The sequence below is a fragment of the Chiloscyllium plagiosum genome, chromosome 16 (genome assembly GCF_004010195.1).
Source record: "Chiloscyllium plagiosum isolate BGI_BamShark_2017 chromosome 16, ASM401019v2, whole genome shotgun sequence".
Classification (NCBI taxonomy): Eukaryota; Metazoa; Chordata; class Chondrichthyes; order Orectolobiformes; family Hemiscylliidae; genus Chiloscyllium; species Chiloscyllium plagiosum.
Window position 1 is genome coordinate 51003895 of NC_057725.1, and position 18932 is coordinate 51022826.

At 40.1% G+C, this 18932-nt stretch overlaps 2 protein-coding genes across 4 annotated transcripts in view; both read left to right on the plus strand.

Moving 5' to 3' along the window:
- Positions 1-11103, plus strand: part of gtf2h1 (general transcription factor IIH, polypeptide 1) — a 71451-nt gene extending 60348 nt beyond the window's left edge. Inside the window, exons 13-16 of the mRNA XM_043706099.1 lie at positions 2216-2306; positions 3386-3501; positions 7894-7986; positions 10515-11103. Of these exons, the coding sequence (XP_043562034.1) occupies positions 2216-2306; positions 3386-3501; positions 7894-7986; positions 10515-10601 (387 nt within the window). The 3' untranslated portion in view covers positions 10602-11103. The remainder of the gene's footprint in view (positions 1-2215; positions 2307-3385; positions 3502-7893; positions 7987-10514) is intronic.
- Positions 11104-15988: 4885 nt separating this feature from the next.
- Positions 15989-18932, plus strand: part of hps5 (HPS5 biogenesis of lysosomal organelles complex 2 subunit 2) — a 62188-nt gene continuing 59244 nt past the window's right edge. The window contains exon 1 of one of the 3 annotated variants that reach the window (XM_043706101.1): positions 15989-16253. The gene's annotated coding sequence lies outside the window, so the exon portion shown is untranslated. The remainder of the gene's footprint in view (positions 16254-18932) is intronic. The other 2 variants (XM_043706100.1, XM_043706102.1) reach the window with 2 other exon arrangements.

Genomic DNA, 18932 nt, shown 5'->3' on the forward strand with positions numbered 1-18932 from the left:
TTATTCCTATCCAAAAATGCCACTTCTCCTCCTTGCTTGCCTCCCTTTCTATCCTTCCTATTGCATTTATACTCAGCAACATTAAGCTGCCAGTCCTGTCCGTCCATGAGTCATGTCTCTGTAATTGCTATGATATCCCAGTTCCATGTTCCCAACCATACCCTGAGTTCATCTGCCTTACCTGTTAGGCCTCTTGCATTGAAATAAATGCAGTTTAATTTATTGGTCTACATCATTCTCTACTTTGTTCTTGTCTGCACTTACTGCTTTTCCAAACTGCACCGGTCTCAGGCTGATCTCTTTCCTCACTATCTCCCGGGTCCCACACGCTGCCTGACTATTTTAAATCCCCCCAAGCAGCTCTAGCAAATCTTCCCACCTGTATAATACTTCTAATTCAGGTGCAATCTGTCCTCCTTATACAGGTTAATTCTACCCAGGAATAGATTCCAATGATTCAAAACCTTATGGCTTGCTTTTATAGCCACAGTTAAATTCCTGGGCAATTGTAATCCCTGGGATATTGGTGGTGGAGGATTCAGTAATGCTGTTTTGAATATCAGGGGAAAAGTAGTGGATTCTTTCACATTGAAGCATGGTCATTGCTTGTTACGAATGTGGGACAGATGTTGACTGCCATCTGTTGAATCAAAACTGAAAGTTGTCCTGTTGTTGCTGTGTGTACAGTCTCTTTTGGTATCTGAGGAGTTGTGAATGGTATCAAAAACCATAGTTGTCAGCAAACATCCCCACTTCAGACTTTATGATAGAGGAAAGGTTAGTTGAAACAGTTGAAGATAGTTGGGCAAAGCATGTTGAAGACCTCTCGTCAAGATGCCCTGAGACATTGGCTACCACAACTTTGTGCTTGATATGACTTCAGTCAGTGGAGACTTTTCCCCATGATTCCCATTGATTTCAATTTTGCTGGGACTCCTTGAAGTCATACTCAGCCAATTGCTGCGTTGAAGTCAAGGGCAATCGCCTCACATCTGGAATCCAGTACTCTTGACGGTGTCTGGATCAAAGCTATAGTAATGCCTTGAGCCAGTGGCTCTGGTGGAACTCAAACTGCACGTCCCTGGGCAGGTTATTTCTGAGTTAAATCTCCTTACTAGTGCTATCAGTTACAGCTTGCCTCACTTTGCTGATGATTAAGAGTACACTGGTGTGTTTTTGGCAAACCCAAATGGGATGTGCCCTACATTTTGTGGAAGAACAAATGTGGACAATCTTCTTCATTGCTAGCGGCAATGCAAGTTGTTAAGCACAAATCTTCACGACATTTTTTTTCCAAATCCTGTGTGTTCAGCTATTTCTTGATAACACATGAAGTGATCGAATTACCTGAAGGTTAACATCTGTGATGCTGGTTACCTCAGGAGAAGTCCAAGATTAGTTAGCCACTGAAAATAATGGCAAATGCTTCAACATTGTCTTTTGTTTTGGTATGCTGGACTTCCCCATATTGAGGCTGGTGATGTTTATGGAGCCTCTACCAGTTATTTAGTAGCTTGCCATTTGCAACTGGATGTAGCTAATCTGCAGGTTTTTAATCTGATTCATTAATTATGGAATTGCTTATGTCAGTCTGTAGCATGCTACTTCCATTAATTAATATATATGTGTGGTTTATGTTGTCTCTCCACATTCTTCCTGCAAAAATGAAATACCTTCCATTTCTCTGCATTCATATTTATCTGCAACCCATCTGTCCATTCCACCATCTTGCCCATGTCTTTTTGAAACTTTATACTATCTTCCTCATGGTTTACAATGCTTCCAATTGTAAAGTCACCATGTAGCACATAATTTTGACCTCCTCGTATACTGACACTACTTTTTTGGAGACAAACATAGTACAAAGAAGTTGGTTGTGGTGGTTGGAGTCTGAGCACCAGGGCATCGCTGAAAGAGTTCCTCCGGGTAATGTCCATCTGCCCAACTATGTTCCCCTGCTTTATCACTGACCTTGCCTCCATCCTAAGGTCAGAAATGGAGATGTTTGCTGATGATAACCCAATATTCAGCATTATTTGTAGCTCCTTACATACCCAAGCAATCTGTATCGATATGCAGCAAGACCTGGAAAACATTCAAGCTTGGATTAATGTGGCAGGTCAACTTTATAACTGTGCATATTTTCTCCTTACTCCACTGACTCTAAAGCGTAGTTCAAAATCAATGTCATTTTTCTTCCAAACCCTTTGTTCAGGTTCTGTCCAGCAGCATGGCTAGTAGCGCAATTACTGACTTGTCACCTGGTGGAGTGCTCATGCAGGGAGGAACATCCCAAGCTGTAAACCGTGAGTATCTGTCCTGATACACAGAATGTTTGTGCAGTGTCACCAATGTTGCATTTTTGTGTAACTGTATTAAAGTCATAACCAAAGAACTGCAGAAACTGGAGATCTGAAACAACAACAGAAATTGCTGGAGAAACCCAGTAGGTCTTTCAGCATCTGGAGAGAAAACAAAGTTAATGATTCGCATCTTGTGTCTCTTCATCAGAACATCCTGATGAAGAGTCACTGGACTTGAAACATTAACTTTGTTTTCTCTCCACTAACGATGTCAGACCTGCTGAGTTTCTCCAGCAACTTCTGTTTTTTGCTTGTGTTGAAGTCATTACATTTGTTCCCACTATATGTGTCTGTAAAACCATGGTTTGATGCAGCCTTTCTGTTCATTTGTTCCTTCGTGTTTTCTGGCCACAGAGATACATCTCCTCCAATGATTCAAGATGTGACACCCACAATTGTGCAGTCTTGATTAGGAAGTCACAGGTTTCATCATTGTTCTGTGTTGATCATAGCAAGGGAGAACATGATGGAAAGACACTACAGGCAAAGGGGAACCTCAAAAAGTCAAAAAAGTAAAACTGAAATTATTATTGCAGTCTAAAGTTAGTAACTATACCAATCATAGAATTTTAGGAATCATGATACAATGTAACCATGACAACAGCCTTATTTCTTCTACATTGCAGAGAGAATTAAAATACTGCTTTAAAATTTTCATATTGAGCCCAGAACAATTTAAGTATTAGTAAGCTAGCCTGCTGAGTAGCTACCAAAGAATTTGGGGTAACTTGCTATTGCTTTGAATTGTATAGTTTTTTATAAGCTAATTATTAATCCTAAATACACAGACAAATTTGTATGATTAACTTAGAATTCCAAGAACCTACACTTAAATAATCTTAAAATACATTTCCATCTCTGTTTCATCAGAAGCATTATTGCACTATATGTTTCTAGCAGTGGTGTCAGGAGATTGGTCCACAGTTCAGCAAGCCTCCCAACAATCATGCTTGCGAAAGGTGTGTGAATCTGAAAACATCAGGTGTTTTTTTTAAGCACATTTTATGTTGTTTTTATTGTAGAGATTATGCCAAGTGATGTCCAGATGGAACTCAAACATTTGTATGTTGCAGTGGCGGAGTTACTGAGACATTTCTGGTCCTGTTTTCCTGTCAATACACCATTCCTTGAGGAGAAGGTAAGCAATTGAATCTAGATCAGACCATCTTGTTAGAAATGGTTAAAGCTACTAACTTTAAACACAGTTTAGCCTTTGCATTGTTATGGAAACTGAAAACGTCACAGGGTTTTAAAATCATGAACTTCAAAGTTGTTAAATTATCAAACTCTGAAATTGGAACAAAGCCAATCAGACATTCCACGCTATTACTAGTTCATAACTAAATTAAAATATTTACTCATCTGAAAAACACTTTGGTTGATATTTTTCATTTTGACAAAATATTTGCCTGGACCCAATCTTTGTTTTTAAATTCTAATCATGTTCTAAGTTTCATCTTACATATTTATTTTACGCCTCAACTTCCTGCATTATTACATAATTACCTCTCTGTGTACTCTCCATTAAGCCAATCTGTTTTAATTGTGAGCAGTATCAAGTCATTCTCCTTTTTAGCATGGGCCAGATTTTACGTGATATTAAATATCCAGTCTTGTGCGGAAAGGCCACAAGATGGCTAGGGGGTGAAAAGATAAAATTTGCACAATGATTATAAAAGATGGTGTTTTAAGGTATGAGGTGGGACCAAGTCTTATGATTGAGGTAAAATAAAGTTTAGTTATATATCAAGTCGTGCTGTTACTGATCAGTAGAAATACTAGATATTGATACTAAAAGGAAAAGTGTACCAGTTTTCCGGACATTGGGAACATACCTTTGTCTGCTACAACAATGTGGCTAGGAAGAGAATAAATGGATAGTATAGATTATACTTAATACTGTTATGAATGTGGTTAAGCCCAAGTAATTTAACTTCTCAAATTGGTAATTATTTCATAACTATTGCAAGAGTATTTTGCTGTGCATCTCTTTAATTTCTTCCCTCGCCTAAAGATATGGCATAGCTTGATGGACATTAGCAACATTGAGCTATTAGATATTTTCAAATCAGTCTGATTATTACAAACCTCATGAACACATGGGACTTGAATCTGGGCCTCGTAGTCCAGAGGTAGGGATGTTATCACACCCACCACAGGCATCCTTCTAGCAGCAATCATGCTTGTGCTGACAAATGGCAAGTAAAATTTGTGCCAAGCAAGTTCCAGACAATGACGATCTTCAACATGCATAAATCTCAGCATCAATCCTTGTCATAGAGCATGAAAATAGAACCTTCTGTCTAACCCGTTCATGCTGACCAAGTTAAACTAGTCCCACTTGCCTGCGTTTGGCCCACATCCCTCTAAACCTTTCCTATTCAAGTGTCTTTTAGATATTGTAACTGTATTTGTATCTGCCACTTCCTCTGGCAGTTCATTCCACACATGAACCACCCTCTCTGAAAAGGTTGCCCCTTATTTCTCCTCTCACCTTAAAAATATGCCCCCTAGTTTTAAGTTTGCCCACACGCAGGAAAAGACGTTTGCTATTCCCTTTATCAATACCCCTCATGATTTTATAAATCTCTATCAGGTCACCCCTAAACCTTCTATGCTGCAGTGAAAAAAATCCCAGCCTATCCTTATAACTCAAACCGTCCAGTCTTGGCAGCATTCTGGTAAATCTTTTCTGAACCATCTCCAATTTAAAAATACTTTTCCTGTAGCAGTGCAAACAGAACCATGCACAGTAATCCAGAAGAGGCCCAACCAGCATCCTGTAGAACCTTAACTTGATGTTCCAACTCCTCTTCTCAGTGGTCTGAGCAATGAAGGCATGCATGCTAAACGCAGCCTGAACCAATCTGTCTACCTGTCAACTTTCAAAGAACAATTTACTTGAACCCCTAGATCTCTGTTCGACAACATGACCCAGGGCCCTCCATTAATCATAAAGGTCCTGCCCTTGTTTGTTTTGTCAAAATGCAATACCTCACATTTATCCAATTCAATGGCATAACTATTTCTAGATCCCCTTCAATCAATATCAAGGTGGAGGGGTTTACAATTGACCTGAAACTGAATGAACCAGTCATATAAATTCATAATGGCTATAATTGCAGGTCAGAGGCTAGAAATTATGTAATGCCTCCTGATTCCCCAGTTGTTGTCCACCATTTACAAGACAGAAGTCAAAAGTATGGTGGAATACTCTCCATTTGTCTTGATGGATGCAGTTACAGCAACACTCAAAACGCTTGGCAGTATCCAGACAAAGCAACCCACTTGATTGGGATCACATTCACTATGTTGACCTTCCATTTGGTGACTGCAATGTGTACCATCTGCAAGATGCACTGCAGTAACTCGCCAAGGTTTGTTTGACAGTGCCTTCAAACCTGACAGCCTTAAATGCACGGCAGTCTAAACACCTGCAAATTCTTCACGAAGCCATACGCCATTCTAATGTGGAATTGTATCATCATTATTCCATCAATGTCACTGGGTCAAATTTCTGGAACTTCTTTCGTAACAGTTTTAAGGGTGTTCCTAGACTGTAGTGGTTCAAGAAGGTACCATTATGTCACCACCACTGCTGGGTCTGTTCTGCCTGTGGGACATACATACAAAGATCAGGAGTAAGCTATTCAATCCCTTGAGACTGCTTGGCCGTTCTGTATAACCACAGCTAATCTGATTGTAACTTCAAGTCTGCATATCCCCGAGTACCTTCACCCCACTGCTTAACAAGAATCTATCTCTTTCTCTCTCTCTCTCTGCATTAAAAATGTTAAAGGACTGTGCAGTCACCACTTTTTCAGGAAGAGAATTCCAAAGATATTCAACCTCAGAGAGGTCCTTAATCTAAAAAAAGCTCTTTCCTTTTGCTTTTTATCCCTCTGAAGTTTTCATTATTTTTCTTTCTTTCTTATTGAAGTTAATGTATTTTCATTTCCTTTTCTACACCAAACTGCTTCATTTGCAGCATTTTAGCTAACTCAATCAAATTACTGACTGGTTTACATTGCCCTACAACTAGTTTAAAATGTTATGCAATTATCTTTGCTTTCCTAGCCTCTGCTTTTAATTCCAACTTCAACTTATCTACTAACTCTAATAACCTGGCTTTGAGTATTGCTTAAAAACTACACATTTTGTTGAAATTATTTGTCTTGCACTCATCAGGATATTTCATAAGGAGAAAACCAATGTTTATATTGCATGAGAGGAGAATGCTGATTGGTTGGCAAGTGGACTCTGATTAGCAGAGGTATTACCAGTGGAGAATACTGTATTCCCATCAATACCATTTGACCCTTTTAACAGCCAGGATTTTGTTTACAATTTAAACTAGACAGGTTGACTGATTTATTGCTGATGAAGGGCTTTTGCCCGAAACGTCGATTTTCCTGTTTTGCGGATGCTGCCTGACCTGCTGTGCTTTTCCAGCACTACTCTAATCTAGACCTTGACTGATTTGATTGGTCAGGGCATTATCCTGAGAAGTAAACAAACAAATGGTTGTTACCTATTTTGTTGAGTTGAAACAGGCATAGTGCAATGACCTATTCTTTCTCTCTGCAAGGTGTTAATATGTGCAGTTTAAGTGTGCCACACTGTGAGCCCAACTGATCGTATTAGATTGGTTCAAAATGGCTAATCATATGCTTAGACTATATTAGACTTGGACAATAAGAATCAATTGATTGGAATGCTTTAAGTACAAAACTATTGATTTATCATGAAAGAAAATTTATTCAGTGAACATGTAAAACTGGTTAACAAACTTAATTTGTAATATGACTGTCAATATTTACAATGCTAAATAACCCAAAACATAAGAAGATGGAGGTTTAAAATATTTAGAAGTTGTTGGTCTGACATACTGGCTTGTATAAATGGGTGTCGCCAAACATGGGCAGTTGTCTTTAGGATCTTAGCAGTTGCAATTTGCTCAGGAAATACAGTTTCAATAAAGCTTCCAGTTGTCTTTCAAGCGGACAATCGAGTTTCACAAGGTGACCAGAGACACAAGCTGAGCAGCCTGTTCTTTAGCAGGTTTCCCTCACCTGAAACTCCAAGCCTGCAAAAACATTATTCAAACACAACAGCCGTAAAACACAGTTACACAAACAGTTGGGTGCTTTCCTTGAAGGGAGTTTCAAGCAACTAAGATCATCAATTATCTGGAACCGTGGTTTCAAAAATGACTTTTATTTAATATATAAAAAGTAGTTCCATTGTTCCTTTTTTTTGGCCTCCTTTAAAAGAAAAAAAACCTGCAAACTCAAGTTGACAGAAATGATTAAATATGAAGCCATTATGATGGTGTGGGAAGACCTACCTGAGTGAGATGATCAACAATGATCTTTTGAAAGATACAGAAGACTTTAAGGGCAGGATGACCCTCTCCAGTGCCTCTTTCTTATATTAATTCTTAGAGGATTCCTGGTGTTTGCATAATGTTTGCTGGTTTTTAGCAGGAGCTCAGTAATTTCTTTTGTAATTTTTTTGTCTGCTGTGGTAGGTTGGGAAGATGATGAATAACCTGGAAAGATTTCAGATGACAAAACTACGGCCATTCCGAGAGAAGCTGCAGAAGCTATACATCAGTACAAACGTGAGTATTGGCAATTATGCACACAAGACATGGTTATGCTGGTGGGAGAGAGGACTGTATGAATTCTGAAGGGAAAGCGATAAACATGTTGCACATTTGGTTCATAAGTTGCCTCATATGGTCAAGGAGGATGTTTGAACTTTAATATTACAGGCTGCTTTGATCAAAAGATTGAGTGGCACTGGTCTATTAGCTCTTTGAGTACTGTATGCTCATAGTGCCTTTCTGTGGTTTCAGTTGTTACAGAACTGATTTTAATTTGATGTTACACCAGCAACATATACAAGCTAAACCTAACATCAGTGCTTCCTTTAAATATCATGAGAGCTGTTGTGTCATCAGTGTTATCTACATTTCTGGTTTTCTTCTTAAGTTTCCTGAGCTCCATTTTATTAACTCTACAAAGGGTCTATTTGGACTATCATAACACAACAGAAAGGGGACAGAATAGTTCTCATTGGCCATGGATTCCTCCACTTCTGCATTTTTTGACATTCCAAGCACCTTGCGATTGAAGCAACCTTCTTCCTTGTGACTCTAGTGTTATGAGTTATGACATAATCACAGAATCCCTACAGTGTGGAAGCAGGCGATTTGGCCCATCAAGTCCACACCAACCCTCCGAAGAGCACCCCATCCAGACCTAACCCCCTTATCCCCATAACCATGCATTTCCCATGGCCAATCCACCTAACATGCACATCTTTGGTCTGTGGAAAGAAACCGAAGCACCCAAATAAAACTCACGCAGACACACAGAAAATTTGCAAATGCACACAGACAGTAGTCTGAGGCTGGAATTGAACCTGGGTCCCTGGCGCAGTGAGGCAGCAGTGCTAATTATTCAGCCACTGTGCCACCTCACACAAAAAGATGTAAAAGTATTTATCCAATTTCTTTTCCAAAGCTGTTGAATCATCTCCCTTTGCTCTTTCAGGCAATGTATTCCACAAGATCTTAACTCACCACATAAAAATTATTCTTTGTTACCATTTATTCTTTTGCCACTTAATTTAAACTGTATCTTTATGTTACTGATCCTTCTACCAATAAAAACCGTTTCTCTTTATTTACTCTATCAAGATTGTTTATGATTTATAACACTTCTATCAAATCAGTACTTACTTTCTCTGATTCAAGGTCAGACCTGTCAGAAATGGCAACATAGAGATATGCAGTCAGGAAGAAGTTGGTTTGGAATCCTCAATATTCTTTTGACCTGATGAAATTTCATGGCAGCAGGTGAAACATGGGCAAAGAAACTTCCTGTTATTATAACTTCTGCCATCTCAGCTGATGAATCCATATTCTTCCATAACTGAACACCACTTGAAATACATACTGAGCGTGATAAGAACATAGAAAATATTCTGATCACCAAAGAGTGACTAAGTAGAAGCACTAGTTACTAAGCTGTAGAGTCCTAAAAGACATAGCTGCTGGACTGATTCTGCGGCTAGTCATGAGGGAACCACCAAGAAGGAATAATGTATCTGACCTTCTCACCAGCTGACCTGCATCTATCTCTGACAGTTCAAGTAGGGGAGACCACCTCACAACCTTGTGGAGACAAAATCCTGTTTTAACTTTGAGGATACCCCTCCATTGTGTTGTGTGGCACTAGCACTGTTGAAACGAAAGAGACTTTGACCCAGTCTTGAGTTACTAGATTTTTTCAGACTTAGAAGTGCAGGCCCGTTATGGCTCAAACAGATCAGTTCCAGAGTTGCTATCTCTGAGCTAGGAAGTCCAAGTTTAAGCCCCATCTATTCTAGAAATGTGTCATAACGTCTCTGAGCAGGTTGATTAGAAAATACCTGCAGAAAAATTGTGATACGTCAATGGAGAGAAAACTAAAGAGCTGAGTTTCCAATCTGTTTTGAATCAAACTGTTTGAACATGTCTGGGACAGCTGAAGACATGGTCAGTGCTGATATAGTAATCAAGACACTGGTTAGGTCTCAGATGGAATATTATGTTCTATTTTGAGATCATACTTTAGTATAGAAATTGAGACCTTAGCAAAGGTGCAGAGGAGATGGGTTCGTACCAATGATGAAAGGCTTCAGTTACTAGGAGAGCCCAAAGCTTTTCTTAAATCAAAAAAGCCTAAGAAGAGACTTGAAAAAGGTGTTCAAAAGTTAAATATAGTAAGAAAAAAAAGCAAAGGTTCAGCGCACAGAGGATATTTAATCAGATAATTAGGTGAAATAGGAAATAAAATTACAGAATTATGATCCAGAATGCACTGCTGGAAAGGGTGGTGAAAACAGATGAAGTAATTTTGAAAAGGGAATTGGAAAACATATGAAAGGGATCTGGAGATGAAATTGTGAATTCTTGATACTTAAAGTGGGTTTTAGTATTGCTTGTGTCTTTCAAGCTTGGAAAGTTTATCATGAACATTTCACATTATACTAATTTTTCTTGAACAGGTATACTGTGTGATGAAAATAATATAATTTAATTCTACCCTGGCTAAGACTGTGAGTTCTGTTCAATGTTAATATTTTTTGGTTTTCTTACAGTTGACTGGCCATTTAGAAGATATGCTACAGGTAGCTTTCAGTAAATTTCATGCTTGGCAATCAAAAAGAATGCTAAAAAAGACGTGATGTTGAATTTTTCTGAGATGTTTGAGAGCCAGAATGTGTTACCTGCAAAGTCCCAGCAGAACATGCTACAAGTTCACCAACCTGCTATGCTGGACAGGGAGGTGAGAGCCCTGTGACATTGAAGAGACTCGTAGAGACTCAATTTGTAGAGCTGCATATTGGGAGAAAGCAATTCAATAAGATGGACCACTCGTGAGTGACTCTCACTGACTGACCAAAGCAGAAGAGAGCTATCAGGATAAATTCCTGTGTAACACAGCTTGGGGAGGCAGTGCTTCTTCTCTGCACAAAGATTCTGTCAAATGATAACTGAGTATATTTAGAAATGGTCTTTCTAGCATAAACCTTTTTTCATTTTTGGGTACAGTTTTAAACAAGAATGGCACAATGTAAATGTGAAACTTTTTCAAAGTGTAGCCCTCTGTTTTTGGATCCTGTTTGTAAGTGGGGAGGGGGAGTAAAAGATGTGGATATTTTAAATAAAGAATAAATGTGAAATTAATTTGAAGTTTCTCAAATGGCTTATCTTTTATGTTGAGAGATATCTCGATTTCTGGAAATGTATACATGCTGAAATGAGAGGTTGCTTACCTATTATAACTGAAAAGCCCTACATTACACACATTGCTTTATTTATAATTTTATATGATGCTTATTCATAGTAACCTACCCAGAGTCTTATTCAAATATATATTGTGTATCTTATATCTAGAAATATGTGATTCTAAAATTTCCACAAATATACTAAAGGTTTTAGAAATATAGGATTTGTCTGAGTACACCAATTTTTTTTTCATACAACATTTCCCTTGAAATAATTTCATTTTCTGTGCTGGATTTTTTTTAGTCAGATTGCTGGCAAGTTGTAAGCAGTTGCTTTGCCTGTTACAAACTACATCCTACATTACCTTAGGTTGTATTGTGTTAGACTTGGCTCAGTCAGGAGCACATTCACCTGTTAATCATAAGTTCAAAACTGAAGACTGATAGTTCCAGTACTGAAAGAGCATTGCATTGTTGGAAGTTCAGTCTTCAGATGAGATATTGAGTTGTGGCTCTGTCTGCTTACTGGATGTAAAAGATTTCATGGCATTATTTTAAAGAAGAACAAGGGAGTTATTACCAGTGTCCTGGCCAAAATTTATCCTTTCCATGGCCCTGGTATCGAATTGCCAGGGCATATTGAAATGGAGTCTATTCCAATGGAACAGTGCTATTTTTCTCTAGTATTGGTACCAGCAATCCATAAATTGAAATTTGTTACCTATACCACTCTCTCAGCCATTTATTAAACCTTTTTTTTGTTTCCGTGCCAATTTGGGCATGGCTTGAATAAAAATTCAGAGATTATTAATTTTCACCTCTGGTTATCTCACACTCTGAGCAGAACTAACTTTACCTATGTCATTGATTCCAGTGTGGGCCATGATAACTGGATCCTCCCCTTCCACTCCAGTTTCTTCTCCAGCCACAAAATGTTGATCCTGTAGCCATGATTTGGGGGAGCTGGTGTTGGGGTGGACAAAAGTTTTAAAAATCACACAACATTAGGTTATCGTCCAACAGGTTTATTTGGAAGCATTGGCTTTCGAAATGCTGCTCAACCACCTGATGAAGAAGCATCGCTTTGAAAGCTATTGCTTCCAAATAAACCTGTTGTGACTATAACCTGTTATTGTGAGATTTTTAACCTTGATCCTGGTCACATTTCTTTCCTTCACCATTTTAAATGGTCACCTTACCATACTGTCATGAAGCATTTGCTTATCTACAGTGCAGTAATAGCAAAGAGGAAAGCTCCCCCAGCACTGCACCTGGAATACCTTAATTACCTGTTATAGAGTTATACAGATCAAAGATGGACTCTTTGGTCCAACCAGTCTGTGCCGACTACAATCTAAAAAAAAAATTTGTCTCACCTGCGTGTGCTTGGCCCATATCCCTCCAAATCTTTCCTATTCATGTATCTATCCAAATCTCTTTTAAACATTGTAACACCCACCACTTCCTCTGGAAGTTCATTCCACACACGAACCACTCTGTTTAAAATAAAAATGATCCCTCATGTCTTTTTAAAATTGTTCTCCTCTCACCTTAAAAATATGCTGCCTAGTCTTGAAATCCCCCACACAAGGGAAAAGACACCTGCCATTCACCTTGTCTAAAATCCTCATGATTTTATAAATCTCTTTAAGGTCACCTCTCAACTCCTGTGCTTCAGTGAAAAAAGTCCCAGTCTCTTTTTTTTTAATTAGAATCCTCCATACTCAGCCAAACCACTAACTGGACTTGCGAGTGATCGCTTAAACTTGATTTAAAATGTCCAGTTAACTTTACTTGTCCACCACAATCCAGCAATTGCACAATAATATTGTATCTTGGACTCCTGTTGAATAAGGAGAAAGTGAGGTCTGCAGATGCTGGAGATCAAAGTTGAAACTTTATTGCTGGAACAGCACAGCAGGTCAGGCAGCATCCAGGGAACAGGAGATTCGACGTTTCGGGCACAGGCCCTTCTTCAGGATTCCTGAAGAAGGGCCTGTGCCCGAAACGTCGAATCTCCTGTTCCCTGGATGCTGCCTGACCTGCTGTGCTGTTCCAGCAATAAAGTTTCAACTCCTGTTGAATAAGAGCAGGATCATGCTACTCTCCATAAACTCCCAAATGCTGCATCTGTGGCATACAACCTGTCCTGTCATCCTCAGACTAAATTTTGTATATTTAATTAATGAGTATGTTTTAACTATTTGGCTTTTATAATCTTTAAGTTTATTTAGGTTGTTATAGATGTATTAGCAAGTACATGTTGCTTATGGCAATCACTCAAAATAATTGTGTGCAGTATCAAAATTTCGAACATTTTACCCAATGATGACCAACTCTGTTACTGCCTTCACTATAGTAAGATTCCCACAGTCATTTTACAACAAGTATATAGTTTTCAGTATCAGCCATTTCTAACAACTTGATTTTACATTACAAGTTGAAGTTTGCCACAAACAGTATGAAAAAAGGTGAAAACTAACAGCCAATTAAAAAAGAAATGTTGTTTGGAATGCTAACAGAATTACAGTTTGAAGAAAGTTGTTAACATTTATTTTCGATATCACAGGTTGTTTGGTAGTGTTACAGTGAGAAGACCACTTCACTTTTTTTGTGGTAAGCCATGTCTAAATTCACACTTAGTACAGAAACTCCATACCACAGTTGAATGGGGAACCAGACAGTGCAATGCTCCTACAGCTGAGGGGGTGGTTGGTTAGTCACAAGTCATTTTGGCCAGCAGCTTCTTGTTATTTAACTACATGTACGCACTTGTCAGAAGTTGCTATCTGGATTTTGTTTTTCCACAGGAAAATATTTGAACATAAATTAACAATTATATTTCAGGACTGGAGAATAATGTAAAAGTAAAGTCACTATTGTCTGAGAACTGTAGGCTGCTCTCTCATTAGAAAGAGATGACTGATAGTGGTTTAATCTGAGAGTCACTAACCTTCAGGCAAGGGGAGAGGTTAAGAATGAGTTATTTTAAGTTTCATGGTTAAGGCGGAAGTATGGTTGGACTGATCAAATAAATAGGTTTCAATGAAGTTTTTAAAGGTAGAGATGCTTAGGCTAAATTACTGAAGTGAAATGGCTGATATAGGGGAGAATTGATCAATTTTGTAGGAGACAAACATCTTTGTGAAAGGTGGGATAATGTTTAAGTCTTAGGTTAGGTTTGAATGGAATTCAGATTGTTTTGGTTTGAGGGAATGACCACATAAATATATGAAGTTAGTGACAAAACGAGAGAATTTAAAGTCATGACCAAACAAGTGGTATTCAAACTTGTGGGTAGAGTCATAGAGATGTACAGCATGGGAAACAGACCCTTCAGTCCAACTTGACTATGCTGACCAGATATCCTAACTTAATCTAGTCCCATTTACCAGCACTTGGCCCATATTCCTCTAAACCCTTCTTATTCATATACCCATCCAGAAGGCTTTAAAATACTGTAATTGTACCAGCCCTCCTCCACTTCCTCTGGAAGCTCATTCCTTACAGGCACCACCCTCTGTGTGAAAAGGTTGCCCCTTAGGTCCCTTTTATATCTTTCCCCTCTCACCCTAAGCCTCTCTTGTCTGGACTCTCTTCCGTCTCTCTCCCCCCCGAGAAAAGACCTTGTCTATTTATGCTATATATGCCCCTCATGATTTTGTAAACCTCTATAAGGTCACCCCTCAGCCTCTGATACTCCAGGAAAAACAGCCCCAGCCTATTCAGCCTCTCCCTATAGCTCAAATCCCCCAATCCTGGCAACATCCTTATAAACCCTTTCAAGTTTCATAACATCCTTCCGATAGGAAGGTAACCAGAACTGCACACAATATTCCAAAAGTGACATAACCAACATCCTGTACAGCTGGAACATGACATCCCAACTCCTATTCTCAATACTCTGACCAATAAAGGAAAGCATACCAAACACCTTCTTCACTATCCTATCTACCTGAGTCTCTACTTTCAAGTAGCTATGAACCTGCACTCCAAGGTGTCTTTGAAAGTGCTGGAGAAACTGGCTGCATCGATACAGGGGAAAAAAAATCAGTTGATCTTTCGAGTCCAGATCACTGGAGTTTCATTAGCACTTTCGATTTTTGTTTTAAATCTCCAACGTCTGCAGTTCATTGTTATTATTTTAAGGTAAGTCGCCATAACCCCAGAAGGGATGCTCCCTCTCATCACTGAGTTTATGATTCGGAGATGCCGGTGTTGGAGTGGGGTGTACAAAGTTAAAAATCAAAATCTCCAACGTCTGCAGTTCATTGTTATTATTTTAAGGTAAGTCGCCATAACCCCAGAAGGGATGCTCCCTCTCATCACAGTTTATGATTCGGAGATGCCGGTGTTGGAGTGGGGTGTACAAAGTTAAAAATCATACAACACCAGGTTATAATTCAACAGGTTTAATTGGAAGCACACTAGCTTTTGGAGCGACGCTCCTTCAGGTGATTGTGGAGGGCTCGATCGTAACCGAATTTATAGCAAAAATTTGCAGTGTGATGTAACTGAAATTATACATTGAAGAATTGATTGTCTGTTAAGCCTTTCATCTGTTAGAATACAGTGATAGTTTCACTTCTTTCATGTGTAAATCACAAAACCCTTTTTTTTAAAAGTTGCATTCTTGGGTTAGCTGTTAACAATGGTGATAGTTAGACAATATGTTGAAGGTGTTAGCCCCCTGTGTTCTCTGTCTATGACCTGATGTTTAGATTGATTCCAATCTAAAAAGTGAGATAACAGAGTTTTTCATGCAGTTTTTGAGCTTAGTAGTCATGCTATGGTTCCAACCTTGATGCCAGGGGCTACAAGGCAGCTCCTGTAGCCAGCCTCCCCCCGGGGCGGGGATGGTACAGGCCGGGGCCTGCCCGGGGAGGGGGCGCGAGATCCCGGGTCGCGCCAACTGCCGGTTGGTGGGGGTGAGGTTGATGGTATTGAGGTTCCCGGGGCTGAGACCCGGCCCTGGCCCAGCGTGGGTGGGCGGTTCCCGGGACCGGGCCCTCCCCAAAGGGTGCGGCCTATTTGGGGAAGTCCACGGCGGGGGCTGGACCTTTGGCCGGGTTCAGTAGTCGATTGGAGTCGGGGCAGGTCTGCGCTCAGGTAAGAAGCTGGGTCTGGGTGGAGAGCGGTGGGTGGGGGGTGTCTGTGGGACTTGGCCTCGGGGTAACGTTGGTGGTGGTGGGGAAATCTTACCTGTCCCCCGGGGCCGGGTAATCCCCTGAAACCGTTACCAGGAATCTCAGCCTCTGGGCCGTGCTCGCAGCCTGTCCACTCTGACCTGCAAACCCAGGAATTGAGAGTAACAGGACTGAGAACCAAGCCTGACTGCCCCATTCCCTTCCCTTCCCCTCCCCAGGCACACTGCCTTCTCGCCCTTCCCACTGTACTGTCTCTGGGAAGCTGACTGTCTCTCCTTTCTAACTGTGCTTTCTCTACTGTTGTCAGATTTTTTTTGCCCTGCTTTACCTTTTAAGTAGACAAGCAAGGAGGCTGGGGGGAAGACAGCAATCCAGGCAGCATCAGGGGCTGGAGAAGTCAACATTTCAGATGTAACCCTTCTTCAGCACTGGGGTGGGGGTGGTGTAAGGGGAGCTGCCGATGGAGGGGTGGTGGTGAGGTGGGTATCAGTGGACACAGGTTGACCAACTTGGTTGGTCGATGGGGAGGAATGAATCCGGTTGGTAGCTGAAAGTGAGGGGGAGGGGCTGAGAAGGGAGGTTATTTGGAATTGGAGAACTTAGTGTTGAGTCCTCTGGGCTGTAGGTGGCCCAAGCAGAAGATGAGGTGTTCCTCCTTCAACCTGCGGTGTGATTCGCTGTGGGAATGGAGGAGGCAAAGGATGGTCATGTCAATAATGCAGTGGGAAGGGGAATTAAAATGGGCAGTGACTGGGAGGTCTGGTCGGCCCCTGCGGGCCCAGCTGAGATGCTCGGTAAAGTGTCCCCTCAGTTTACGTTTGGTCTCCCCAAGACCACTTTGGGAGTACCAGGTACAGTAAACTAGATTGAGGAGAGGCAGGTGAACCTCTGTCTCACCTGGAAGGACTCTTTGGGGCCCTGGATGAAGGTGAGGGGGATAGTGTGCAAGTAGGTTTTGCATCTTTGCAGGGGAAGGTACATGGAGGTTTGACATACCAACCCTGAGTAGCAGTGAGAATAGAAAGACAGATATCAATGGTTCTGAATTTTAAAAAAACAGCAAGTTATTTAAAAAAGCCTGGCAAGAGCAAGTCAGAGAAGGATAGACAGGGAGGCAAGAGAGAAGGAGAAGGAATGGTGTTTTTGATTAAGGAAAACATTAATACTGTACTTCAGATGTTTCTGATGGATCATCCAGTGAAGCTGCATGGGTGGAACTCAAATAAGGGGATGATTACCTTGATGGGATTGTGCTATAGGCCCCCCAATAATGAGAAGGAAATTGAGGAACAAATATGGAAAGAGATTTCAAGTACATGTAAGAATAATAGGATTGTAATAGTACAGGATTTTAACTTCACAAACATAGACTGGGACTTAAGAGCTTAGATGGTAAGGAGTTTGATAAATGTGTTCAAGAAAATTTTCCTTACCAATATGTAGACATATCTATTAGAGAAGGAGCAAAACTTCATCTTCACTTGGGAAATAAGGCAGGGCAAGTAACTGAATTGTTAGCAGTGGAGCGCTTTGGGACCAGTGATCATAATTCTGTTAGTTTTAAAATAGTTATGGAAAAGGATAGGCCTTGTGTAAAAGTTAAAGTTCTTAATTTGAATAAGGAAATTTTGATGGTATGAGACAGGAACTTCCAACAGTTGATTAGAGTAGACTGTTCGCAGGTAAAGCAATGACTGGCAAGTGGGAGGCTTTCAGAAATGAAATAACGAGAGTTCAGAGGCATTATGCATCAGTTAGAGTGGCAAGTGAGGTTGGTAAGAGTGGGGAACAATTGATGAATAAAGATATTGAGGCTCTGGTCCAGAATAAGGAATCATACGTTAGGTAGAGACAACTGGGATCAAGTGAATCTCTTGAAGAGTATATAGAGTGTGAGGCATTCTTAAGAGGAAAATCAAGAGAGCAGAAAGGGAATAAGACATAACTTTGTCTACCAAGGTTAAAGTTAATCCAAAGAGATTCTACAAGTATATTAACAGCAACTAGAGAGAGAATAGTGCCCTTTAAAGATCAACGAGGTCATCTATGTGCTGGACCTCAGGAGATGGGAAAGATACTAAAAGAATATTTTGTGTCTGTTTTTACTGTGGAGTAAGAAATGGAAGCTGGACAACTCAGGGAAATAAATATTGATGTTTTGAAAACTGTTCACATTACAGAAGAGGAAGTGCTGGAAGTCTTAGAAAACATAAAGATGGATAAGTTTCCTGGACCTGATCGAGAGTATTCCAGATCATCGTAGGGAAGGTAGGGAAGAAATAGTGAGGTCCCTAGCAGAGATATTTGTGTCATCGATAGCCCACAGGTGAGGTTCCGGAGGACTGGACGGTCACTGGTGTTGTGTCTTTATTTAACAAAGGCTGTAAGGAGAAGCCTGACCACTATAGACCTGTAAGTTTGACATCAGTGATGGGTAAATTGTTGGAGACAATTCTGAGAGATAGGATTTACAAGCTTTGGAGAAGCAAGGACTGATTAAGGATACTAAGCATGGCTTTGTATATGGAGAAATTGTCTCTCGAACTTGATTGAGTTTTTTGAGGATGTAACAAAAATGAGGGAATGCTGTAGATGTCTTCATGGACTTTAGTAAAGTCTTTGACAAGATTCCGCATGGTAG